Source organism: Nycticebus coucang, chromosome 6, assembly GCF_027406575.1.
Source record: "Nycticebus coucang isolate mNycCou1 chromosome 6, mNycCou1.pri, whole genome shotgun sequence".
In the NCBI taxonomy this organism is placed as follows: domain Eukaryota; kingdom Metazoa; phylum Chordata; class Mammalia; order Primates; family Lorisidae; genus Nycticebus; species Nycticebus coucang.
The window spans coordinates 61,082,160-61,109,642 of record NC_069785.1 but is presented as its reverse complement, the minus strand read 5'-3'; the positions used below and the strand labels follow the sequence as shown (position 1 = coordinate 61,109,642).

General features: G+C 38.7%; 1 protein-coding gene across 2 annotated transcripts in view; it reads right to left on the bottom strand.

The window, feature by feature from the left end:
* Nucleotides 1-5,895: 5,895 nt before the first annotated feature.
* MINDY2 (MINDY lysine 48 deubiquitinase 2) overlaps nt 5,896-27,483 on the bottom strand; it is an 84,518-nt gene continuing 62,930 nt past the window's right edge. The window contains exons 7-9 of one of the 2 annotated variants that reach the window (XM_053594028.1): nt 16,805-16,978; nt 14,678-14,872; nt 5,896-13,071 (exon numbers count right to left, since the gene is read on the bottom strand). In XM_053594028.1, coding sequence (XP_053450003.1) covers nt 12,943-13,071; nt 14,678-14,872; nt 16,805-16,978 — 498 coding nt within the window. In that variant the 3' untranslated portion in view covers nt 5,896-12,942. The remainder of the gene's footprint in view (nt 13,072-14,677; nt 14,873-16,804; nt 16,979-27,483) is intronic. The other variant, XM_053594029.1, reaches the window with a different exon arrangement.

Below are 27,483 nucleotides of genomic sequence, written 5' to 3'. Positions count from 1 at the left end.
ATGTTGATAAAAAGAGGGAAAAAAGAATATATTGTGCTTTAAACTTTTGAAAATAATTTAATTAATGATCTTTAAAATTTTTCCCAGCACACCTAAGACCCTCTCACGGCACACAGGCTGAAAATCGCTGAGTTAGAGGGTCGGCCGGCCTGTTTCAGCTGCAGTCGTTCCTTCCAGCGCTTTCCAAGGCTTCTCCGTCCATCTCTCAGGGATCTGGGTTTGGACTTATGAGAACTATGGGAGCCTTTCCTGGCAACACTGTGGTGAGCCCCTTGTGTGAGGCCTCCATGTGCTTGATCTGTGTACAGATGTTGATATGCAGCAGCACCTTACTAAGGCCTAAGGACACTGGTCCTTAAGGAATTGGGTTACATTGCAGGTATTCCAGGGGTAGTGTGGGGGGTGAACTTCCAGGATAAGGTATTTGGCCCCTTGCCCCAGAGGCTGTCTTTGGACTGGGCGATTGGTCTTCCAGGCTGCAACTGGGATACCTCTGAGAGTTGGGAAGCATGAAGTTCATTGTCAATAGCGGCCAGGTATGCAGGAGCAAAGAAGACAGGTTAGTTCATGGCCTGACCTTAGCAACATGGATGAAACGTGGGTGACATTTTTCCACCATGAGGAAGCCCATCAACACCCTCCTCCACAGGTCACCAAAAATACACAGACAAGGGCGGCACCTGTGGCTCAGTGAGTAGGGCGCCGGCCCCATATGCCGAGGGTGGCGGGTTCAAACCCAGCCCCGGCCAAACTACAACAAAAGAAAAAATAGCCAGGCGTTGTGGCGGGCGCCTGTAGTCCCAGCTGCTCGGGAGGCTGAGGCAAGAGAATCGCGTAAGCCCAAGAGTTAGAGGTTGCTGTGAGCTGTGTGACGCCACGGCACTCTACCGAGGGCGGTACAGTGAGACTCTGTCTCTACAAAAAAAAAAAAAAAAAAAAATACACAGACAAACCAGTTTCTGCCCTAAATAATAATGAAAAAAAAAAAAAAAAAACCATGACACTGGTGAAGTGGGGGCCTCTGCCAGACATGGGCAGTGACAGAAACACTCAATTCTGGACCCTGGAACTCAGTTCCATGGCCTATGACTCCCACTGCCCTGAGGTGGGCTATGGAAAGCATGACAGAGGACTGTGCCCCAGCCCAGTCCACCCATACTACCCCTCGGCCACTCTGCTGTGTAATGGGAGAGAAGACATTTCCCCTAGAGCTTAAGGTGTCAAGATCCCCAAGGCAGCTCTTGTTCTGATCACCCCCAGTTCGGTTGTCATGTTGGAGCCCAAAGGGGGTTGATCAGTGTGTGTCTTCATTTGTGGTCCCACCTTGCCTCTGGCACGGTGTGCCCCCCCCAAACTAGAGACTGTGCAAGACCAGAGAACACCACCATGAGCTCAGGGGCACGCTGACAGCTCAGCATCAGTTTGGGAGAAAGACACATTACGGGATCACAGCGTCATGAACTTGGAGTTTTAAGACTATCAAGTCCAACATCGCTCAAACCGTGTTCATGGGACGCCAGTGTTGAGAATAATGTTAGGAGGTTCACTAATGTAATAGTGTGCTTGGGGACCTCCCAGCCCTGGGAGGGTGATACACTGTTTCCAACACCTCCAACCACCAAGCACTTTCATCTGGGAATACCAGGAATATTCCTTCCAAGGAACAGCCACTCCACTAAAAGGGAGCTTTAACTTTAGGTGTTAGGAAATCCCAGCTCTAACGGGTAACTCAGTTCCACTCACAGGCCTAACCAACCTCACTTCCCGGCTTCTTCCTAGTTTTTTAGACAAATTCGCACTCTGTTGCCCAGTCTAGAACACAGTGGCACAATCACAGCACACTCTAACTTTGAACTCTTAGACTCAAGTAATCCCCCTACCTCAGCCTCTTAAGTAAGTAGCTAGGACTATAGGCATGCACCATCATATTTGGAAAACTTGAGGGTTTTTACTTTTAGAGATGGGGTCTTGCTATGTTGCCTAGGCTAATCTTGAACTCCTGGGCTCAGGTGATCCTCCATCTTAGCTTCCTAGACTTCTGGGACTATAGGAGTGAGCCACCAGGCCTGGCAGGCCCTCTCATCCTTTAATGGAAGATTCCAGAACCCCATGTTCACATCAGTGTAAGGGTGGGGTGGGAGGCCTGTTGAGGCAAGGATTCAAATATTTAGTCCTAGACTCTGACTTTAAAAGATTTCCTCTAGCTCCCTCTTCTGAAATTCCAGTTCTGTCAAACGTAGCCTGCCTCTCAGACAAATACTGATGTGTGGGACTGACGACCATTCTCCACTTCAAGGGAGTGAAGAGTAACATGCTGGGCATGTGTCTCACACCTGTAATCCCAGCACTCTGGGAGGCCGAGACCCCATCTCTACTAAAAATAGAAAAACTAGGGCGGCACCTATGGTTCAGTGGGTAGGGCACTGGTCCCATATACCAAGGGTGGCAGGTTCAAACCCAGCCCCAGCCAAACTGCACTAAAAAAATAGCCAGGTGTTGTGGTGGGCACCTGTAGTCCCAAGTACTCGGGAGGCTAAGGCAAGAGAATCTCCTAAGCCCAAGAGTTTGAGGTTGCTGCGAGCTGTGAAGCCACAGCACTCTACTGAGGGCGACAAAGTAAAACCGTCTCAAAAACAAACTAGCCAGGTGTTGTGGTGGGCACCTGTAGTCCCAGCCGCTCACTTGGGAGGCTAAGGCAAGGGGATCGCTTGAGCCTATGAGTTTGAAGTTACTGTGAGCTATGACACCACAGTACTCTACCCAGGGCAACAGAGTGAGACTCTCCAAAAAAGACTATTATGCAATTTGTGAATAATTCCATAATTTAGAGGCAAAGAGAATGGACTTCTGAGTTAAATTGGTTTTAAATTTCAACAAGCCTTCTGCAAGTTGTTTAGTCTTTCCATTCTTTAAGTGTGACAATATTAATCTCCTAAAATTGTTGTGAGGGTTAGTAAGAATAAGAATATAAACAGTGCTTAGGTGGAGCCTGTGGCTCAGTGGGTAGGGCGCCAGCCCCATATACTGAGGGTGGTGGGTTCAAACCCAGCCCTGGCCAAACTGCAACAACAAAAAGAATATAGGCTCAGCGCCTGTGGCTCAAGTGGCTAAGGCACCAGCCACGTACACCTGAGCTGGTGGGTTTGAATCTAGCCCGGGCCCACCAAACAATAATGACGGCTGCAACCAAAAACTAGCCGGGCGTTGTGGCAGGCACCTGTAGTCCCAGCTGCTTGGGAAGCTGAAGAAGGAGAATCGCTTAAGCCCAGGAGTTTGAAGTTGCTGTGAGCTGTGATGTCCCAGCACTCTACCCAGGGTGACAGCTTGAGGCTGTCTTACAAAAAAAAAAAAAAGAATATAAGCAGTGTAATGTCTGATACATAGTAATGTCCCAACAAATGGGAAATGTGGTTACTATAATAATCAGTAACCAGTCAGTTCTGTTTTAAGGACTGGAGTGTTTTATCTATTATCATCATTTCTTTATACTAACTTACTTAGCAAGGTTGGAGACCCAAAGAAAGGTATTCAAAAGGATAAAGAATTATTTAAAGCAATGGTTACATAAGGCTGGTCTTTGGCTGTCAACGATTGCTGGTGTTAGCCTTTGCTTTGTTGAAGGTGCTGATTTGGCTTAGCTGCCTTTCTTGATCCTATGCTCCTGACTTCCATTGTGCTTAAATTTAATGCCACTACTTAAATTTCTGTTCATTGACAAATATATCCTTCCTATTAAGTCTGGCAAGCTTCCTAAATCTGTGGACATATTTTATTCTTGAAAAATGAGTGTGATTATTACACGGTAAAGTATCATTTGGGGATGTCTGTGAAGGTGTTTCCAGGGGAGGTTAAAAGTGGTGGTTAAAAGTGGAAAAGGGGGGAAGACCTGCCCTCAGGGTGGGCAAATCTGCTGAAGGTCCAGAGAAAACAAAAACAGAGGAAAGGCAATGTGTCCACTCTCTGCCAGAACTGGGGTATGCCCTTCCTCTCCTGGCCGTGGCTCCCTGGCCTTTGGACTGCAAGACTCACGTTAGTGGCTGTCAGGTTCTCAGACCTTTGGCCTCAGACAGAAAGTTATGCCGTTGGTTCCTCTGATTCCATGGCCTTTGGACTTGGACTGAGCCACGTTACCAGCATCCCTGGGTCTCCAGCTTGCAGGTCATCTACTGCCGAACCTCTCAGCCTCCATAATCACACGAACCAGTTTCCCTATTAAATTCTCTGCAGGATCTGAAACAGGATTTTTTTTTTTTTGGAGACAGAGTCTCACTTTATCACCCTTGGTAGAGTGCCAGGGTGTCACAACTCATAGCAACCTCAGACTCTTGGGCTTAAGCGATTCTCTTGCCTCAGCTTCCCGAATAGCTGGGACTACAGGTGCTTACCAAAATGCCTGGCTATTCTTAGAGATGGGGTCTTGTTCTTGTTCAGACTGGTCTCAAACCCGTGAGCTCAGGTGATTCACCGGCCTTGGCCTCCCAGGGTGTTGGGATTACAGGAGTGAGCCACTGTGCCCAGCCAACAGATACGATCTTAAAAGTCCAGAGTCAGAATTTTACCACAGATCTGGCCCAGATTTGTCTCCTTCCAGATGTATTGGTGAGTGCTGGCTCTTGGGTCAGATTGCTTGGCTTCAAATCTCAGCTCCAACAAATGAAGAGGTATCTATTTAATGGGGTAATAAAAAGTGAGAACAGAGACCCTGCAATAGGGTACAGAATGGAGGAAGAAGAATGACGTTGTCTTGCAGAGGTTACTATTGTCCAAGTGTCCTTCCATTTTCTCCAGGAGCTTGCAGGATGATACCAGGGAAAATCAGAGGGGGCATGAAGGATTAGGGATTTTAGTTCTATCTATGTAACTTTTATGCCAAAGGAGAAACTGATTCAATAACCCAACTTCATTATATTAAAAGGATAGGCAAGCAATAACTATATAGTGTAGTATCTGTAAAGATCCCCCTAGACATTTCAGTTCTAAGTGTCAATCATCATGTAATGTACCAAGAAAATCAAGATGAATAAGAAGCCATGATCTCTGCCCTTCAAAGGCTCTCAGTCTACTTTAGATGCTACAACTGAGGGAGGTCAGCAAAACACTGTGTGGAATGACTCATTCTGCTTAGAGGGCTGGAGAATCCAAGAGAGCCTTCACAAAGAAATGTATGATATTACATTGAAATATTGGACAAAAACTTTACCTTAGGGTTGGCTCAGTGTAAAGAGAAAATGATCTCTTCTCAACTCTTCCTAACTTAGTCCTCCAAGAGGAGGAAAGTGTGTCAGATATAAAAAAATAAATAAATAAAAAAAATCATCTAGCCAGGTGTGGTGGCTCACACCTGTCTGTAATCCTAGCACTCTGAGAGGCCGAGGCAGGTGGGTGGCCTGAGGTCACGAGTTCGAGACCAGCCTGAGCAAAAGCAAGAACCCTGTCTCTATTAAAAGCAGAAAAACTCGGGCGGCGCCTGTGGCTCAAGGAGTAGGGCGCTGGTCCCATATGCCAGAGGTGGCGGGTTCAAACCCAGCCCCGGCCAAAAACCACAAAAAAAAAAAAAAAAAAAGCAGAAAAACTGAGGCAAAAGGATCACTGGAGCCCAAGAGCTTGAGGTAGCTCTGAGCTATGACACACTCTACTGAGGGTGCCAGAGACTCTGTCTCAAAAAAAAAAATTAAAAAAAAAATTGCCCATTGGGATCAGGCGGTTGACTATAATATGGTTTAATTAACTGACTCAGCAGGTGGGGGGAGAAATCTGTGTTTATCAAAAGTTGGTTCAAGTATTCTTATAGTTAATCCTAGATAAATGTGAATGGATACGCCAGTTCTCAATTGCAGTCATCTTAACTTTGTAGGAAGTAGCTCAATGACATAAATATACGTAGCAGAAAGACGGTTTGGTCTAAATATCAAAGTTTATTGAAATAAAATATAATCTATAATAAAAAATACTACGGGTATTATTCACTGGTTACAGTTTTAAGTATACTAACAAAACATCCAACATTTTAATCCAACAATGATACTATCCTGTGGTACAATAACAAACAGGAAATTAAATGCTGAATAATACTGAACAATTTCCTCAGAAATAGTTTATACTTTCCCATCTATGTTCAAAAAGCTTTTTCAGGAATATCCTCCCAAAGCAAAACTTACGAAACTTCAGAATTATTTGTTTTTTGTTTTTTTTTTTTAAAAGAATTAAATAGTTTTAGCTTAATTAGCATTTAAAATGATAAATTTATTTCACAGAAATTCAGTTCAAGCCTAAGCTGGGTAGATGGTTTTAGGTGTCTTTATTAAAAAAAGTATTTCAATGCTCTTTCCTATTAATCTCTAGGGTTGCTATTATTCTTTAATTGAAATTAAAACTGATCACAAACCAAAACAGATAACTTCTTAAGTAAAAAGGGTAAATAAGATATAAAACGAAAGGAGAAAAACATAGGCACTCATATACAATCTATATATTTAAACTCTTTGAGAACTCAACTGGCCAATCTTGGCCCAGCACAAAGAGATCTATGATATGTCATAGCAAATTCTTAACCAATTAGTCCAACAGTAAAGTGGCGGAAAAAAAAAACTTGTTTCTCTTTCTTGCTTCAAGATTATTTTTCCCAGCAGTCATGATACCATTCCACTTGCTACTCCCACAAATATGTGCCTCAATCCAATTATTTTGCATAATTCAAGGAAAAATATCCACATGCACGAGCTTTAGGAAATGACTTTCAGATACCTCTGAAGTTTCACAAGCAAAAATTATCCCTTTTGCTGACAATTGTGTAGCAATTATACACCCGTCTTTTATTATACCGTCCTACTGGTGATGTGTGGATCTTTAAGAAGTTGTCATGTTATTAAGATATGATCTTTTAACAAAAACTGTGAGAGGCTTTTCAAAGCCTTACCTTAAGTATCTGTAAAGCTAAGATACCCTATGTACTCTGAAAAAAAAAAGTTATTTTATACACCTCGTATGTGAAAAAGAATAAAAACTCTTAACAACGTTGTGAGACATACAAGACAGATCTTCAAAGATTAAATACTAATCTTAGTCTTAAAACACCTTATATTACTTAGAACTGTTTTGTAGGTTATTTCAGCTACAATGTCCATTTGGATAGGTCACTGATTCGAGAATTTAAATGGGCATTTCAGTTTCTCGACTGTCTACTTAAAGACACAAAACAACTCCGAGAGCCAAAGGGACCACCATCCCCTTCCAGAGGACTTTGCTTGGTGCATCCTCTAATTCATGAGGCATCCCCGCCTCTCAAAGCAGAATATTACAGTGTGAATTAAAGTGGTTATTAAAGTTAATGGTGACAAGTTATTTACTGGTTTGAAGAAGTCCTTACAATATTAGATAGACAGACTTATATAATAAATCATCTTTTTGTTTTTTAAATCTAAATGTGGTTCGGAGCTTAGATTTTGTATTTCTAACATGGTATCTCAACACCACCTCTGGGATAGTACCATGCCCTTAAAAATATCTGTATTAGGTAGACAAGTTTAAATCTCCTCCTTTCTCAGGATGACAGGACAAAGCTGAGCTTGAGGCAATAGTTGAAGAATTTTACCCTGTTTTTCAAGTTTAATTTTCTTGAGATCAGAAAAGTGAAATTAGAAACTAGAATCCTTCATGTAAAAAATATATATGCATATCACAATTTATTAAACTCTAATTTCTAACAGCAGAAACACTAAGAGAGACATGCATGAAATAAAATTTAGATCTTCAAAGTAAATTAAGCTCCTTAGAGCGCTACAATTTGTCACTCATATCCAATATCTCTATTTTGCAATTCATTTTGTTCAGGAAGCCTTTGACTTTAAAATTTAGTGTATTTCAAAGTGTTACCTGAGAAGAGTAACATCAATTTTTCCAACGGTTTTAGAAGTACTGGACATTGCTAACAAGACACTACAGTATCAGAGAACCTAAGAACTTAAGATTCCAATATGTTCCTTTACTATTTTTGGTCACTTTCTAAAAGAAATTTAACTGTACATTATCAGATATTTTACATTGAAAAACACAAATATTTTAAACAGCTCTAAAAGGATAGTACTTGAGAGATCTAAGTGAATTCCACCAGTGCTGAAAAGTGTAGACTACGTGTAGTATTAGTAACCCGATACCACTGTACTCTGTTCCATGGAGGAAAAAGAATCTAATTATTTAGAGCTGTGAAAGATATTGGAAAAAATAGATTTCAAAATGCTTTTGAACTCCCAAAATACTCTTGATTTTGACTCTATAGTCTACGAAACACAAGAGCAACTATAAAGTATATTTTGGGAAGAGATGATGCCACACTCAAAGACAAGACAATTCTACACATTTTGACACATTAAAAAAACTGACTTAAGACAAATTATGTCATTAGGGAAAAAAGTCTGGATATTCAAGAACAAAGGATGTGGTAATATTTGTGATAATTTAAGTAATAAACACTTAAAAAAAGAGCATCCTTCCATATTTAAAGAGTAAATTGAGGCATAGAAAGTTTGCCCAATGCAAGATAGTCATGTTTTGGGACACAAATGGTCTTGAATTCCATATGTCCAGTTCCTTAATTTGGTACAAATTATAGACTATCTTTAATGCCTCTGTCTCATTTTATCAATGTTAATAAGATTATAATTGTAAGTTGTATGCCTAAGTACGATGTGGTAGGTAACGTCTATGAGCTCTTTCATGTTTTAAAGTAAGTGGTACTGGAATAGGAAAGCTAATCAAAACGTAATCAATTTGCTTTTTGCTTTTGAAAAAAGAATTTAAATAAATGAGATTGTTTGAAGACTGTTCTGGGAATTCTTTTTTTTTTTTTTTGTAGAGACAGAGTCTCACTGTACCACCCTCGGGTAGAGTGCCGTGGCGTCACACGGCTCACAGCAACCTCTAACTCCTGGCCTTACGCGATTCTCTTGCCTCAGCCTCCGGAGCAGCTGGGACTACAGGCGCGCGCCACAACGCCCGGCTATTTTTCTGTTGCAGTTTGGCCGGGGCTGGGTCCGAACCCGCCACCCTCGGCATATGGGGCCTGGCCGGGGCTGGGTCCGAACCCGCCACCCTTGGCATATGGGGCCCGCGCCCTACTCACTGAGCCACAGGCGCCGCCTGTTCTGGGAATTCTTGCCTGGATTTTTCTCCAGCACGATTTTTACAAATATCTGTTTCATATGCCAACATTAATTTACTGGCCGCAATTTTTCTCTTACCTCTCATGATCTTTCCCTAGTGAATTGAGTTTATGATTCATTGAAAACAAAATGCTAAGGTGTTGTAAAAGGACAAAATTGTTAATCTGGGTTTAGTCAAGTAATCTCTGATATTAGCTTCCTTAGTTAAGCCAAGATCAAGTATGACGAAGAATCTGAAACATAATATGGGATAAGCAGTGAAATACTAGACATGTGAGACAATAAAAACAAGATATATTGCAAAGCTAATCCTAAATTAATGTCTCATTCAACTAACCTGACCTTGAAACATGGAAGAAGTTGCTTCATCCAAGCACACAGGATTAGTGTATATCAATGCCAATTTTAGCCGCCCCACACTGCTTAGCGTGGATATAAAGTTGACCACCCAAGGGACGGTAACAAACTGGTCAACACACAGAGGTGGTCAACATAAGGAACTAGGCCTACAGTAGTGATACGTGTATGTGGAACACGCCTGGTCTAGGAAAATTAGGTCAACTCGAGGTGGTTGATGTTGGGAAGTGGTCAACCGTGGAGGTTCTTACTGTATGTGTGTGTGTATTCTTAAAATGGCAATTCCTACAATTTGAGAGAAAGTTCCTGATTCCTTTGAGAATCTAATAAAAGTCATAAAAACAAGTGTTGATAATCTCTTGTAAATCATGCTTTGTTGATACAATGGGATTAGAAATGAAGAAAACTTTCATGTTGTTAATAAAGACTAGCCACTAAGGAATAGGCTTTAGAAGTAAAGGAAGGTGCAGGGCTCAGCGCTCATAGCTCAGTGGTTATGGCACCGGCCACATACACCAAAGCTGGTGGGTTCCAGCCCAGCCCGGGGCCTGCTAAACAACAATGACAACTGCTGCAACCAAAAAATAGCTGGGTGCCTGTAGTCCCAGCTACTCGGGAGGCTGAGACAAGAGAATTGCTTAAGCCCAAGAGTTTGAGGTTGCTGTGAGCTGTGACACCACAGCACTCTACCGAGGGCGACATAGGGAGACTCTGTCTCAAAAAAAAAAAAAAATGTATGAAATAAAGGGAAGGTGCAGTGACCATATCCATCCATTCATCTGACTCTTTTGTTAAGTGCTGATAGTGATTTGGTGGATGCAAATGTGCCCCTAATATAGCCTATAACTATTAACAAAAATGTTTAAATTCTAACTTCTGTTAGCAGTGTACATGTAATAATTTTCAAGTATTATAAAATACTGTGAAGGAAAAACTTTAATATACCACCAACGAATTCCTATGTACCCAAACCAGCAATGAAATGCATGAATATATAATTCACCTTGAGCAAAACATAAAAAAATAAAGACACAATAGCTCTAAATTCTTCATAACCTTCAAGGACAAGAAACCAGTATCTCTGAGAAGTTAGTTTTAATAGAATTGAACACTTAATTTTTCTCCCCACAGTAGTCAAAGTGAACATTTTATCATTATTACTCTTGGTGTATCAAACTGAATTCCAGGAATGTAAGAAAGTCTGACTTGGAAATATTACATAGAAAAAGGTTGGATTAACAAACACATTGCATTTTTTAGTTTTTACTGATAAGTATACATTGACATCTACTTATCTGATAGCAGCACTGCTGGTTTTGAGTTTTTTTTTCTTCCAGAGGGAATGCAGAATGGCAGTATTATCTTTGGAACAACTTAAGAAGATAGTAGCAAATAACCGAAGAATAACTTCTACACATATATTTTTCAAGGGCAATAAATAGACAAGCATATAATTATGAAAAAAATGTGCCTCAAATATGCTTTTGAAAAATTCTCAAGGATAACTGTTTTGTTTTTCTTATTAAAATATAATGCATTATTACTACCATCTGTCCTGGGAAAAACAAAGCTGAGGTTTGAGTTTCCTCCCTCACTCAATAGAGTGATATCAAGAGTAAATTAGGATTAAAGTCGACCTGTTTAAGAAAACAGAGTTTTGCAGTATTTTTGATTATTTTACCAATGTACACATATTCTGGATTATAATCAGGATACTCACCAAATATTTTCTATGAAAGTTTTATACCCCAAACAGGTTCTCTGGTGATTTATCATGCTAGGATAGGAAATTTGAAGCAATAACAAATTTTATAACATAAATAGACATGCAATATAGAAGGACATAAAAGATATAGCTTGACCCTGGATTTTTCCCTTAAAATAATATCTTCCATAAATAAGATTTTACTTTTTACATACAGACTCATCCAATAACTGGTCTTGGTCATGGAAAGTTAATGACATAGCTTAGAAAATCTAGACCACACTCTCATGTACTCTTTTGTCACTCCAGACCACAAAAAAACATTCTCTAAGTGGATGCTCAGGTCAGGTTATGACGGTGCCCTTAAATGAACACACTGGAGGAAGCTTAGAATGTAAATCATACAACTACTTGGAGCAGCGAGTCTTTCAAAAGGACTAAAATAAATTTTTAAATATAAAGCATACAAAAAGGACTATTAAGGATAGTTTTCTAAACTATATCTAAAAATACAGGAAAATATGTGTTGCCTCATAATAAAGTTAAATAAATATTCTTTCTGAATCCTATAAATACTAAGATGTTATAGATTTATTTGGCTCCTGTAAATTAAAAAATCTGATTGCTTTTACATGAATTCCTTCAAATTCTTAGCTACTATCAAACAGGTTTTATTGTCTTTTCACTAGACTCAGATTATCTCCAACTTCTTTTCAGAAATGTGCTTTTTTTTGTTGTTGGTTTTAACAACTATATTTAATTTTCTAGCAATAGACATGATTTAAAATTTAAGGTTCAAGGTAATTCTAGAAAAAGGTAGACATCGAACTATCTGCTTTTCCACATCCCCATATTTACAAGGCCTAGCATCCACTGTGGTTTCCTCATTACAGTCACTTCCCACATTGTGTCAATAAATAGTAACTGTGGTCCAGGTTACCTATATTAAAGATTGCAAAATTCCTCAAAATTTTACAACACTACAAAGTCATTAATATCTGATTTTGACAGGTTATAAGTAATAGTGTTATGTAATTTTTTGCTACTGGAAAAGAAATACAAATCTTTATTTTTTCTATTTAAATTAAATCCAAGCTCCATTATCAGTTCTTAACATAATATCTAAAATGTACATTCCTAAAGAAAGGTAAAGCTGTTCAAGGGCTGAACTAATCCAATATACAATTAAGGGTTATTTATTCCTGCTATTCTTTTTTTTTGTTTTTGTTTTATTTTTTGCTTTTTAAATTCCTATATTAAATCCCTGGTTTCTCATGGATTAGATCATAATTTAACAATGTAAAAATTTCAGAAACTATTGTGCTAATATTTAGATTTCAGGAAGGAATCAGATTAAATCAATTACCTCCATTCGTTGTTAGAACAGAAGATAAAATAGCTTACTAACTGATATGAGTTATGAATGTCACTATGACACAAAATTTGCTGTGATTTGCTTATTTGGCTACAAGTGCAGTATTTTTTCATGAATGACAACACACAGCACTTCCAACTTGTAACATGAAACTCCAGCTCATGAGAGTATATTGTGTGATTTGAAAAAGTCTGATTGTAACTAAGTAACCACCTTTCCCCTGAAAAACATGAACAAAATCCATTGGGAAATCAGGCACAGACGGTATATTTATCGGTTTTTCTTCCTTTCCTCCTATGGTTTGTTTCTCAAGACATTTAGCTGATTCCAACAAAATCCAACACTTGTTACAAAATGACACAGCTGTTTTTTTCCTTTTCTTTTTCTTTATCTTTTTCTCGAGGTTCCTTCCGTTTACGTTCACTATTCCCAGATTGTCTTCCACTTGACGGAGACGGTTGTGCTGGCTGGCTCTGCTTTATGAAAAATACACAGGAGGAAATTAACTGTGCTAATGTGCTTAATTACAGTTATCTATCAAGAAAGACTGTAAGACTGAAGGAAATCATTAATGGAACAAGAAGCTGCTGGTGTATAGATCTGTTATATTACACACTATCTGAGCAATTGCCTTTACCAGTCTCAATATAATTAATGTATTCATTATTCTAAATAAATGGAATTTCAAACAATAATATGTAAGACTATATTGCTTGATGCCTTAAATTTAAGAAGTACAAGCATTTATGTTAAAGCTTAGAAAATGCTAAAGAAAGTAACGCCTTTTGGTGAACTATAATAGCTCTTCATGACCTCATTAAATACCATAATAAACAGATTGTAAAAGAAGGAAAAAGACAGTCTCGGTTCCTGAGAACTGACAGTGTAGAAAAAAATGTATTCAGTAAAATAAGATGCCTTTTTGAGTGAAAAGGTAACCATAATATGGCAGGATTTAACTATTAAACTAGGGGTAGTCAATATTTGATAGAAATTTTATATGTATGTTAATGGGGATTTCTATATTTCGGTTTTTCAATTTTTTTGATAAAGAATCCTAATAAAAATCAATATAAGTTTTATCAGACCTTAAGGGGCATCTTGCGTTCTTGTACACACAAATGAAAATTTCTTGTATACTTAAATCAAAAGGAACAATTCTGGCATGGTACAGTTAAACATAAAAGAAGGGGAACAGTTGATTTAATTAAATGAGATTTAATATATAGAATTCCACCATCATATGTTTGGTGCTTAAAACATTTTACTGGAGGGCGGCGCCTGTGGCTCAGTCGGTAGGGCGCCGGCCCCATCTGCCGAGGGTGGCGGGTTCAAACCCGACCCCGGCCAAACTGCAACCAAAAAATAGCTGGGCGTTGTGGCAGGCGCCTATAGTCCCAGCTACAAGGGAGGCTGAGGCAGGAGAATCACCTAAGCCCAGGAGTTGGAGGTTGCTGTGAGCTGTGTGAGGCCACGGCACTCTACCGAGGGCCATAAAGTGAGACTCTTGTCTCTACAAAAAAAACAAAAAAACATTTCACTGGAGAAAGGTGGAAAGGCACTAATCTTTGTTGAATACCTAATGTAAGACACTGGGTTAAGTGCTAGCGTTATTGTTCTTCACCACAACCTAAAAATTAAGTATTATCTTCTATTTCACAGATAGAGAAAAATGAGGTACAAAACTTTGTCCAAGGTGTTTTAGCTAGACAGGAGACCAAGAAGGAAGAAACACAATCCACCTCTGTCCAGCTCCCACGTCTATATTCTTTCCAGTAATACTTTACACTGCCCTCTAGTTGCTAGAAAGGACTTTGTTCAAATTGGTTTGTTTTCTTTGCAGATACGAGGAACTTAAACAGTAAATTTCAAAATCAGAACGTGAGGAAAAATAATTTTATTCGAATAAAATGAGAAATAGAATAGTCAAAAACTTAGGACAATGTCATAAAATCCAGGGTGCTAATACCCTAATATAATTGAAGAGTCAATTCCTAATGAAAATTTTTTTTTCTCTCGAGCATAAATTTCTTTCTAGTTCAATTGATCATCACATTTAAGAAGCAGAACACTAGATTTTACCTGGGGCTGTGGAGAAGCAGAAGCAGCCACAGCCGCTGCCTGTTCCTGCTCCTGATAGTACTGAGAAGCCCGTCTGTCTTCTTCCTCTTGGAGTTTCTTTGCTAGCTCCAAATCACTGATTCCTTCTGGAATCTGTTCCCAATTGATCTCTTGGCTTTGCTGTTCTTGTTGTAGAGATAATGCCATAAGATAGTCCTAAGAAATAAAATTATAACCATTGTTAACTATGAGATTTTATCTAAGAACTAATGAATATATTATATATGACTGCAATGCTACCTTCTGGGAGGCCAAGGAAGGATGGTATCTTGAACTCAGGAGTTGGAGACCAGGCTGAACAAAGCAAAATCCCACCACAACTAAAAACAGAAACTTAGCTGGATGTGGTTGCATGTGCCTATAGTCCCACCTACTGGAGGGGCTGAGGCAGGAGGACTGCTAGAACCCAGGAATTTGAGGTTGCTATGAGCTAGTCTGAGGCCATGGCAACTCTAGCTCGGGTGACAGAGCAAGACTCTGTCTCAAACCCTCCAACACACCAGGGATTAAATATTAAAATGAAAGTTATCCTTCTAAGTATTTCCCTTGGGGAGCTATGAACTTATTTCAGTGATGCCATCATTGTTCTAAAAATTTTTGGAACTCATTTGAAATTCTTTCTACAAACAGTATATAATGCATTCAAGAAAGTTAAAAAAAGTTCCCCCTATTTACAAAAGAAACACATCCTGTAGAAAATTCAGACAAAACAGAAAACCATAATAAATAAGAAAGTTAAAATATCTTCATGTCCACTCAGGGACACATACACACAAATCACCATAATATCATTACAGAGTTAACTACTGTTAACAATTAACATACATATATATATTAAATATATATCTACTAATATTTTCCTATAGTCACAAAAATTTAAATATATTATAATTTTTCTTTTCTATTTAATGTCATAAAAGTCTTGTTTAAAAATTAACTTTCCTAAGATAATTTATTAGCCAGGCGCAGGGGCTCACGCCTGTAATCCCAGCACTCTGGGAGGCTGAGGTGGGTGGATGGCCTGAGCTCACAGGTTCAAGACCAGCCTGAGCAAGAGCAAGACACAGTCTCTAAAAATAGCCAGGTGTTGTGGCAGGCGTCTGTTGTCCCAACTACTCATAAGACTGTTTACTTCTAGTAAGCATACTGTGGCTCTAACCCTGCCCACCTATAGCAGGCAAAAATCTCATCTGGCTCAGTTCTACTTTTTTTTTTTTTTTGAGACAGAGTCTCTGTTGCCCTGGATAGAGGGAGGCAGTGTCATCATAGCTCACAGCACTCTCGGTCTCCTGGGCTCAAGTGATCCTCTTGCCTCAGACTCCCACGTAGCTGGGACTATAGGCACCTGCTATGACACCCAGCTAGTTTTTCTATTTTTTTAGTAGAGACACGGTCTCACTCTTGTTCAGGCTGGTCTCAAACTCCTGAGCTTAAGCAATCCACCCAACTAAGCCTCTCAGAGTGCTAGGATTAAATCAGGCGTGAGCCCTGGTGCCAGCCTAAGTTTTTTTGTCTCAGTTCTAGGTGAAAGTTCTATTCACTAGTGCAGCTCCTGGTGTATTTACTTCTCCTGTGGACACTAAGGCTCAGAATACTCACCTATCTTTCCCTAGTATGTGCTATCTTCTAGATTCCTTTTTTCCCACTTTTTCTGACTAGTCAAAATGTATCTTAAATATGTGTGCTTCTCTTCATCTCTACCACTCAGGCCTAAGCCATGGGTTAGACTATTGGTTTCTGCTAGGACCTGGACCCTTTCCATGCATTCTCCACATGGTCTTTTACAAAAATAAAGTAAATCATGTTACTTCCATGTTTAGTACTTGGCATAGCTTCCCTACTGCAATTAGGATAAAATTCAAACTCCTTACCCTGACCTTCACAGTTCAATATGATCTGGCTTTCAAACCAAACTGAATAATTAACGTACATGTAGAACGATCACTTACCTATCCAAAAAGTATCAGGAAAATTTCACAAGTACATTAATTAATTAATATTTAGTTCAAAAGTTTTAGATAATGGAATTGACATTTCAAAAAGAATGAGCACTTTAAACAATATATGAGGAAGACAAAACAAATTTACCTGATCTATCTGATCTTGTTGTCCTTTGTATACAGTTTCAGGATCTGAAGGAGGCCGCAGATGAAATTCTGAGTCGCAGAAATTTCCATCGCCATCTACATTGTGTAGGCTTTCCCAAACAACTTTTTCTTCGGTAAGAAACCCCTGATCTGTTACCAGCAAATACAGCTGACCCTTAATAAGAAGTAACAAAAGTAAAAGGAACGTTAAATTGATTAAAACTACTTAATATACTACTTAAGGAAAATTTTATAATTTGTCATTAATATGTGACTTATAAACAGCTTGCGGGGGTTTATAATCTCATTTCATAAAATAAAAAAATATAACAAGTAGGATATAGTCACAAAAATGATACCACACTTCCTTTTTAAAAATAAATTTATAGGACTAATCCAATCCATTCTAATTTTTTTTTCTCTGCACCATTAGCTGCTCTTGCTCTGTACAACAATAGTACTTTGTAGCACCAAATCACTGGGTACTCCCACTGTGGTCTCTTGTCTTTAAAATCTCTTCAGCTTTGGGCCAGACACGAGTGGCTCATTCCTGTAGTCTCCTACCACTAGGAGACTGCTAGGAGTCCAAGGCAGGTGGATTGCCTGAGCTCGGGAGTTCAAGATCAGCCTGAGCAAGAGTGAGACCCCGTCTCTAAAAATAGCCAGGCATTGTGGCAGGCACCTGTAGTCCCAGCTACTCGGGAAGCTGAGGCAGAAGGATCGCTTGAACCTAAGAGTTTGAGGTTGCTGTGAGCTATGACACCAAGGCACTCTACCGAGAGAGACGAAGCAAAATTCTGTCTCAAGAAAAAAATAATCTCTTTATCTTTGGGCCGGATACAGTATATATCATAAAGCTAGAATCCAATACTTATTAAATCAATGAACTCATCTTGTACTTACAGTCACTCCCACAGAATGTAGCACTGACCTTTATTTTTCTATGTATTTCTAGTTTTTCTATGCATTAATTCTGACTCCAGTAATGTTTAAAATTTATGTCTCCAGTATACCAGATGAGGTTTATAAGGAATTTTTCTTTTAGATTTGCCAAGGATGCGATTTGGTTATTTGTTAAGAGTTTTTACTGGTTAATATATTGTTTATTAGATCAGGAATCACACTATTCATGTTCTTATTATTCACAATTAATCTTAGTAATTAAGAATAAGAAATTGGGCGGCGCCTGTGGCTCAGTGAGTAGGGCGCCAGCCCCATATACTGAAGGTGGCAGGTTCAAACCTGGCCCTGGCCAAACTGCAACAGCAACAAAAAATGGCCAGGTGTTGTGGGCACCTGTAATCCCAGCTACTCAGGAGGCTGAGGCAAGAGAATCGCCTAAGCCCAAGAGCTGGAGGTTGCTATGAGCTGTGATACCACAGTACTCTACAGAGGGCAACAAAGTGAGACTCTGTCTCAAAAAAAAAAAGAAAGAAATTCCTGGGCAGCAGCTGTGCTCAGTTGGGTAGGGCACCAGCCCCATATACTGAGGGTGGCAGGTTTGAACCTGGCCCCGGCCAAACTGCAACAAAAAAATAGCTGGGTGTTGTGGCAGGTGCTTGGGAGGCTGAGGCAAGAGAATCGCCTAAGCCCAGGAGTTGGAGGTTGCTGTGAGCTGTGATGCTACAGCACTCTACCAAGGTCAATAAAGTGAGACTCTGCCTCTAAAAAAAAAAAAAGAATAAGAAATTCCTGAAAATGCCATTAAAAAAAATGGAGACTTTACATCCTTCATATTAACCTGGATGGACGTGGAAGACATTATTCTTAGTAAAGCATCACAAAAATGGAGAAGCATGAATCCTATGTACTCAATCTTGATATGAGGACAATTAATGACAATTAAGGTTATGGGGGGGGAAGCAGAAAGAGGGATGGAGGGAGGAGGGTGGGGCCTTAGTGTGTGTCACATTTTATGGGGGCAAGACATGATTGCAAGAGGGACTTTACCTAACAATTGCAATCAGTGTAACTGGCTTATTGTACCCTCAATGAATCCCCAACAATAAAAAAAAAAAAAAAAGAGAGAAAAAAAAAAAAAAAGAAATTCCTGAAAAGAGTTTGGTGATGTTGATGGAGAATGAACATTTATTATGTGTTCAGCATTGTGAAATATAGCTCTTCCTAAAGTACAAAGTCTACCTGGCTATCTACTACCAGTTATATTTCTTGTTGTCTACCACCATATGTATGTTCAAGCGTTAGGTGTAAGTACCAGATTAAGTTATCTGGTCATTGAAATTATTAGTATAGCAACATGAAAACTATTCATGAAGAAAAACATTTTGGTAAAACATTTTAAGATTTTTTTCTTTTTTTGAGACAGAGTATCACTATGTCACCCTCAGTAGAGTACCGTGGCGTCACAGCTCATAGCAACCTCCAATTCCTGGGTATAAGCGAATTCTCTTGCCTCAGCCTCCCAAGTAGCGGGGACTACAGGCACCTACCACAATGCCCGGCTATGTTTTGGTTGCAGTTGTTTAGCTGGCCTGGGCCGGGTTCGAACCCACCACCCTCGGTGTATGTGACTGGCACTGTAACCACTGTGCCTCCGGCGCCAAGCCAAGATATTTTTTCAGAAAAAATTAAATCCAGGTCTATGTTTTTTAAAAAAATCAGGTATATTCCAATTCACCAAATATTTAAATGTCTACCATATGCTCAGCATTATGGTTAGGGATTCATATCATGGAAAGTAAAGATGACACCTTACCCTGATTTTAGGTACTTATTTATGTGATTAGATAGACTCACAGCACTTTATACAATGAATGGTAGTCTGTTCACTTATTTATTTCCTCTTATACATTTCAAGTTGAGTTGCAGAGCCATGTTTTATTTACCTGTATGTCCTCATTCTCTATTTTTTAATACCCAGTTAGGGTCTACTTTGTCCTCTGACAACTTAAGAGAAAAGTGAAAAGTTCTTTCTAGCTAATTTTCCACTGAATAGATCTGATCCTTCTGTTTATACTTATCCCAACACATTTCAACATATTCTATATTATAACATTATATAATATCTAAGTTTCAAGATTTATTTTATGTAGATCATATATTAAATCGGATGTTTGCTAGCCATAATTGTAATAGTTTTTCTCTAAATGACATGTCAGGATGGGGAAATTCTGGAGGATTTCTACTGAAAGCTATTATCATCCACAGCACATAAATATTTATAAATTTTAACCGAAAGTGTTCCTTTCTTGGTATAGTTGACCTGTTTTTTCATGGATCCTCAACCTCAGTTTCTTCCTCTTTTAGATCTTGACATTTATCCAAAATAAACCCCCATAACTGGTTTACTGTCAACAATGCAGATTATTACTCAAAAGTTCCTTTATATAATTATAGCATAGAATAGCAAAATATCTATGAGTGTAGTACTAAATAGTTTAGGTACGTTTGATCCTGAGAGTCTATAAACATCATCAAGGATATTTCTTTTAGCTGGGTGTGGTGGCTCATGCCGGTAATCCTAGCACTCTGGGAAGCCGAAGAGGGTGGATTGCCTGAGCATGAGTGAGACCCCATTTCTACTAAAAATAGAAAAACTAGCTGCTAGCTGGGCATTGTGGTGGGTGCCTACAGTCTCAGCTTCTTGGGAGGCTGAGGCAAGAAGATTGCTTGAGCCCAAGCGTTAGAGGTTGCTGTGAGCTATGATGCCATGGCACTCTACGCAGGGTGACACAGTAAGACTGTTTTTGTCTCCAAAAAAAAAAAAAAAAAAAAAAGAATATTTCTTTATTATAAAAGAAAGTTTTATAAAACTCTAGCACTTTTGTTACATCATCTAGTCAAAGCTTTCTTTTCTTTTTTGCTTATAACCTCACTCATCAGCCTTTAAAATACTGAAAAACATAATTTCATAAAAAATAATATGGAATAAGAACATTATAATAAAAATAATATGGAATAAGAACATTATATTCTTAAATTATATATTGATACATGTTAGGTTATTAAGTATGAAATGTCTGGCTGGGTGCGGTGGCTCATGCCTGCAATCCTAGCACTCTGGGAGGCCAAGGCGGATTGCCTGAGCTCATGAGTTCGAAACTAGCCTGAGCCCGAGCCAGAGTGAGACTTTGTCTCTAAAAAACACAGTCAGGCATTGTGGCGGGTACCTATAGTCCCAGCTACTTGGGAGGCTGAGGCAAGAGAATAGCTTAAGCCCAAAGTTTTAGGCTGCTGTGAACTGTGATGCCATAGCACTCTACTGAGGGTGACAAAGTGAGACTCTGTCTGGAAAAAAAAAATGTCTGATTTCCTTAAGTACTGTCTGACAGCTGATACCTCAGACATTCTTGGTTTTTCTTTCACTTGTGAAGGTAAATCCTCAGTCTTTCAAACACACATTTTGGCTTATCATTATCTTTCAAAAAAAATTTTAGAGCCTTTTTGGGCAACTATGGATAAGTAAAAAATTAGTGTTATTTTTGAAAGTGAGTTCCATTGTGGTACCAATGCAGAGCAGACAGCTTGATATATCAACAAAGTGATCGGGAAGGATGCAGCTCGTGAATGCACACAGTATGTGGATGGTTTGAGAAGTTCCATTCTGGTGATTTTAATCTTGAAAATGAGCCACATGGACAACCTGAGACTAAGATGGATAATGATGAGCAGAGTGGAAGTGAATCCAACTCAACCTATGGGTGAATTAGCAAGGTTTGATGTTACTATTCAACAATATCAGATCATTTGACACAAAACAGCAAAGTAAAAAGCTAGGTTAGATGGGTTCCACATGAATTAAATGAGCATCAGAGGAGAAATCATCTCAAAGCTTGCCTTTCTTTGCTGTCATGACATGAAGGTGAATCTTTTCTACACTGTGTTGTTACATGTTTGATAAATGGATTCTTTCTGACAATTGCAAGCATTCACCACAATAGCTGGATAAAGATGAAGTGCTGAAACAGTCTAAACCGAACACTCATCAAAAAGCCAATGGTGTCTGTTTGGTGGTCCAGCACTGATATTATAAACTACAGCTTCAAGATGGCAAAACTGTGTGAACAGTTTAAGTATATTAATCAATAGTTTGATAAATTGTATTTTTTTGAGATACAATAAACTAAATTTTTGATTCAAAATCAGATCTTTCAGATTTAATGACCTAATACATAAAAATGACAGTTGGCAAAGTTTGTAAATTGAAAAAATATTATTAAATTTAACAAATCATCTCCTATTTTATCAAATTACAAATTGTGACAATATTGTTAGGTATGTTGTTCATATAAGTTACTCCAATTATGAGGTTTTTTAGATAGAACAGGTTTTTATTTCAGTGTTCTTTTGTGATCCAATATGGATAAAAAGCACCGCCTGAACATTTCTGATTAACTAGCTTAGATTTAACTTACAGAATTTCTGTAGACTTTAGTTTTTTCTTCTTAGGAGTTTCTAGGGCATTTTGTAATTTGAAATTTTATGAATTTCTAAAAGAGAGTTTCTAAGTTATTTTTTATATATATATAATATATATGTATGTGTGTGTATATATACTTTTTTTTTTTTTTTTAGAGACAGAGTCTTACTTTATCACCCATGGTAGAGTGTAGTGGCGTCACAGCTCACAGCAACCTCCAGCTCTTGGGCTTAGGCGATTCTCTTGCCTCAGCCTCCCGAGTAGCTGGGATCACAGGCGCCCGCTACAACGCCTGGCTAAATTTTTTTTTTTTTAAGTTGCAGTTTGGCCGGGGCCAGGTTTGAACCCACCACCCTCGGTATATGGGGCTGGCACCCTGCTCACTGAGCCACAGGCGCTGCCCATTTATTTTATATATTGAGGGATGAACTTTACTCCTACTTAACAAACATCAGTCTTATCCACGATGAGCTTTCCTACCCACCAGAAGCAGTGAAGCATAGTTGTTGACTTGAAAGTCAAACTGCACGTGGGCTTGCAAGTCAGACTGGAGCTGCTTACAAACTAAATGGTCTTGGGCAAGTTAGTGAGGGTCTTTAAGCCTGTTCCCTCAACTTTAAAGTGAGGACATGCACCACTCATCAATGAGTTGTGCAGATTAAATGAGATAACGACTATAAAGTGCTTAGTATAGTGCAAGGCATATAACCGCTTAATAAACAGAAGACTTGATATCCATAAATAGCACCTCTATATATCATAGTTTCCATATCTATCTTCTTTTACCTCCTACTTAAGAGAAAAAGATGAATTTCTCTGCCTGTTCTTGTGGATGCTTATCACTTTCCATACTCTTGCTTCCACATCTCTCCCCTTTTAATTTTAAAAGAAAGTGATAATTGTTGATGTATAAATCAATGTTAAGAAGAACTAAATTTAATAGATTGTTACTTAAGTAGCAGCAATTTGTGAGAAAAAATTCCCACTATAGCCTTGGTCAAAGAAGAAACAAAATGAACAAATTTATTGCTTAGACATGCCTTTAGTATTTATCCAGAACTGTACCTCCTTCCATATTACTTTTTGTATCTAATCTCTAAATTTGATGTAAAAAAGCAAACAAAACTTATCTCAAAAATCTTGAGTTTGAATATATTCCAGAGAGAGTTGTCAGTAATATAAAACTAAGAGGTAGAAAAAACAGTTATGACATGAATATGAAGGCTGATACAGTAAAACAACAATCAAGAGGGAGTAATGATGGGGAAAAAGCTATGAGGGTATCATTACATGAACCAGCCATCTAGAAGCTATGTGATCTAGACAGGGCCGAGTGATCAGTAGTTTATCTTGTGTAAGGTATTGGAGAAGTGGCATAGGAGAATTATAAAAATAAAATAGAATAACCACATCTTAGACATACATTTAGCGAAGGATAAGAATCCAGTAGTCATAATCCTACGGACGATATGAGAAGCAAAACAGACCTACAAGGGTCTGCTTCTAGAAAAGAGGTAGTTTATTTACAACCTGTTTTTACACTTTCAAATTTCCTGCCTGGATAAATGGTCATCTCACCATCTACCAGGTGTCCTCAAACTTTTTAAACAGGGAGCCAGTTCACTGTTCTCAGACCATTGGAGGGCTGGACTATAGTTTAAAAAAAAACTATGAACAAATTCCTATGCACACTGCACATATCTTATTTTGAAGTAAAAAAACAAAACAGGAACAAATACAATCACACCGCCTCATGTGGCCCACGGGCCGCAGTTTGAGGACCCCTGATCTAGACCCACAGGAATGGCCCTGAAAGTACCTGCTCTCTTATGGTCTTTTCATCCTGCTTTCTGATACTAATCTAGTTATGCTGTTGAAAAGCACAGACAGATATTTATAGAATCAGGGAGCTCAAGGTGGATTTCCCAGGATGATCTGCTTAGTTTAATTGTGCAAGATCAGGCACAAGTACAAAGAGGGAGGTAACAAATGATAGCAGAGACCAGCAGTACACGTCTTCGTTGCCAATGGACAGAAGAGGATGAAAAGTTTAATGACGGATTCCTAGAGGATGCTATCACAAGTAATAACTAACAGAGCTGGACTTGATTGCTTTGCTAGTAATGGAAGAAACAGCAGACGTACTTGTCCTGAATTTAGGAATGATAAACTACAAAATTAGGAATGATAAGAGGACTTTCTAACAACAGAAAGTCAACTAATGTCTGTGGTCAGAGAAAATGTCTTGTGCACTAAAAGCCACAGTTCATACTTTATTAGTTTCGAATTGTGAGACTGGTGGATATTATTTAGGGGATAAAATGAGTCAGTTTGATTAACATATCCATTGCGACCCTATGATGGCAAAAAGCCTAATAAGTTTATAAAGATGAAATCATGAAGTTAATAAACAGAGAATGCTTTGGATACAAGTCTTGGAAATACTTGTACACTTTTCAATGCTTTAGTATATAGAGGGTCACTAATAAGTCTAACCTGACAGAGAATTTGGCCCGTCTCTATCCAATATCTCGAGATAGGCAGTTAAAACAGATGTATTCTAGTATGGGGAATATCATAATAGACCAGAAAGCACATAGATCTCCCCTCTGGTCAAACAAAAACCTGCAGCTCATATACATCTCTAGAGTCACAAGAGACTTTGGAATATAAAATATTTTCACAAATAGTTAGGATTTAAGTAAATTCCTAAGGAAATTGGTACAACTGATAAAGAAATTGGAGATGACCTTTCATAACCATTTTTGTCCTGCCATCATGGACTTTTTCCTTTTTGGTCTAGGTCCTGAAATGACAATGACATACGATATGATCATGGTCACCAGAAACCATAAAGATCCTTTTGGAAAATAATAATCAAATAATATACAGTATGTTTATGACTGCCAATTTATTATAGATTGGCAATTTATTATTATAAGCCTCATTTATATGCAGGAGAAAAGCATTCTATCCAGATGTTAAATTTGTTTGCTGAAAGTATATCTTGAATTCTGTGGGATGAAATATGTTTATACTATAGATGTTCCAAAGAGTGTACAGGGACTGGAAGATGAGAAATGACATGTTCATTAAATATCAATGCATAAAATGGCCCTAAAAACTCAGAATTTCTGAATAGGGAAATGTTATAAGGCATTAGGAAGATCTAATCTAATGTAGTATAAAAAGTCACCACCTCTTATTTGAAAAAAACAGTTTTCTATTTTTTTTCTGTATTATTTATATCTTATTAGATCACAGATTACCTGGGGTTTTTATAAAGAACTATGAACAAGGGCTGCACCTGTGGCTCAGTGAGTAGGGCACTGGCCCCATATACCGAGGGTGGCGGGTTTGAACCTGACCCCAGCCAAACTGCAACAAAAAAAAAGCTGGGTGTTGTGGCGGACACCTGTAATCCCAGCTACTTGGGAGGCTGAGGCAAAAGAATTGTCTAAGCCCAAGAGCTGGAGGTTGCTATGAGCTGTGACACAATGGCACTCTACCAAGGGCAACAAAGTGAGATTCTGTCTCTTAAAAAAAAGAAAACTATGAACACTCTAACAACCCAGGAATTAGTGGGAGAGAAAATAATACTTCATTTATTTATTTTTTGAAACAGAGTTTTACTATGTTGCCCTCAGTAGAGTGCTATGGTGTTACAGCTCACAGCAACCTCAAACACTTGGGCTCAAGCGATTCTCTTGCCTCAGCCTCCCGAGTAGGTGGAATTACAAGTGCCCACCACAACACCCAGCTATTTTTTTGATGCAGTTGTCATTGTAGTTTAGTAGGCCAGGGCTAGGCTTGAACCCGCCAGCCTTGGTGTATGTTGCTGGTACCCTACTCACTGAGCTATGGGCACCGAGCCAAGACCAATACTTTTAATGTCAAACATACTTAATAGGACAGACACATTTCTCCACTCTATTTCTTTCTCAAGCAAATGGATACCATGTTGAAAGAACCCCTTCCATAAATTTTTTTTAGCATTTTAAAAATATTCCTTTAGAACTTCTAGACCTACATCAACCGCCAAAGTGTTATGATTCCACTGTAAATCAGGTAATCAATACTGAGTCAATGAAGACATAGTGTCTCTGACTCTTACAAAAAATGCACTCACTGAGTACTCTGCTAGCAGTAAAGCAGTGTCCTATCTAAAGACTCTCAGGATTGGAAAGATGGTACAATGGGGATATAGGAAAATAGAACCAAAGATTATAGTGGGGCATAAATAAATAGCCCCAAAGCCTATTAGGTCCCTGGAAAACACAAGATTTGAATGATATTAAAATGTAGTTACTCTATCAAATGCAATACATTGTCTTTGATTAGATCCTGGTTTGAACAAACCATTCATAAAACCATTTTGGGGGCAATGGGAAATTTGAACATGGGTTAGGTATTAGATGACATTAAGAATTTCAATTCATAATTGCTAAGTCATGGAAGAAGCCCAAGTGCCCATCAACCCATGAATGGATTAATAAATTGTACTATATGTACACTATGGAACATTATGCACCCTTAAAAAAGATGGAGACTTTGCCTCTTTCATGTTTACATGGATGGAGCTGGAACATATCCTTCTTAGCAAAGTATCTCAAGAATGGAAGATAAAGTATCCAATGTACTCAGCCCTACTATGAAACCAATTTATAGCTTTCACATGAAAGCTATAACCCAATTATAGCCCAAGAATATGGGGACAGGGGAGAGGGGAGGGAGGAGAGGGGGCAAGGATGGGTGGAGGGAGAGTAATTGGTGGGACCACACCTATGGTGCATCTTACAAGGGTACATGTGAAATTTACTAAATGGAGAATATAAATGTCTTAACACAATAACTAAGAAAATGCTGTGAAGGCTAGGTTAACTGGTTTGACGAAAATACTTTAAATTGTATATAAAACCAGCACATTGTACCCCATGATTGCATTAAGGTACACAGCCATGATTTAAGTGAAAAAAAAAAAGAATTAAAGGGGGCCAGCCACTCATGGCTAGCAGTAAAGCAGCTGAGCTAGAGTGGCTCATGCCTATAAGCTTAGCACTGTGGGGGGCTAAGGCTGGAGGATCACTTAAGACAAGTAGTTTGAGATCAGCCAATATAGCAAGACCCTATCTCTAAAAACATTTTTTAAATTAATAAGCATGCTTATTGTCCCAGCTACTTGGGAGAGTGAGGCAGGAGGATTGCTTGAGCCCATGAATTTGAGGTTACAGTGAGGTATGATCATGCCACTGCACTCCAGCCTGGGCAACATAGCAAGACCCCATCTTAAAAAAAAAAAA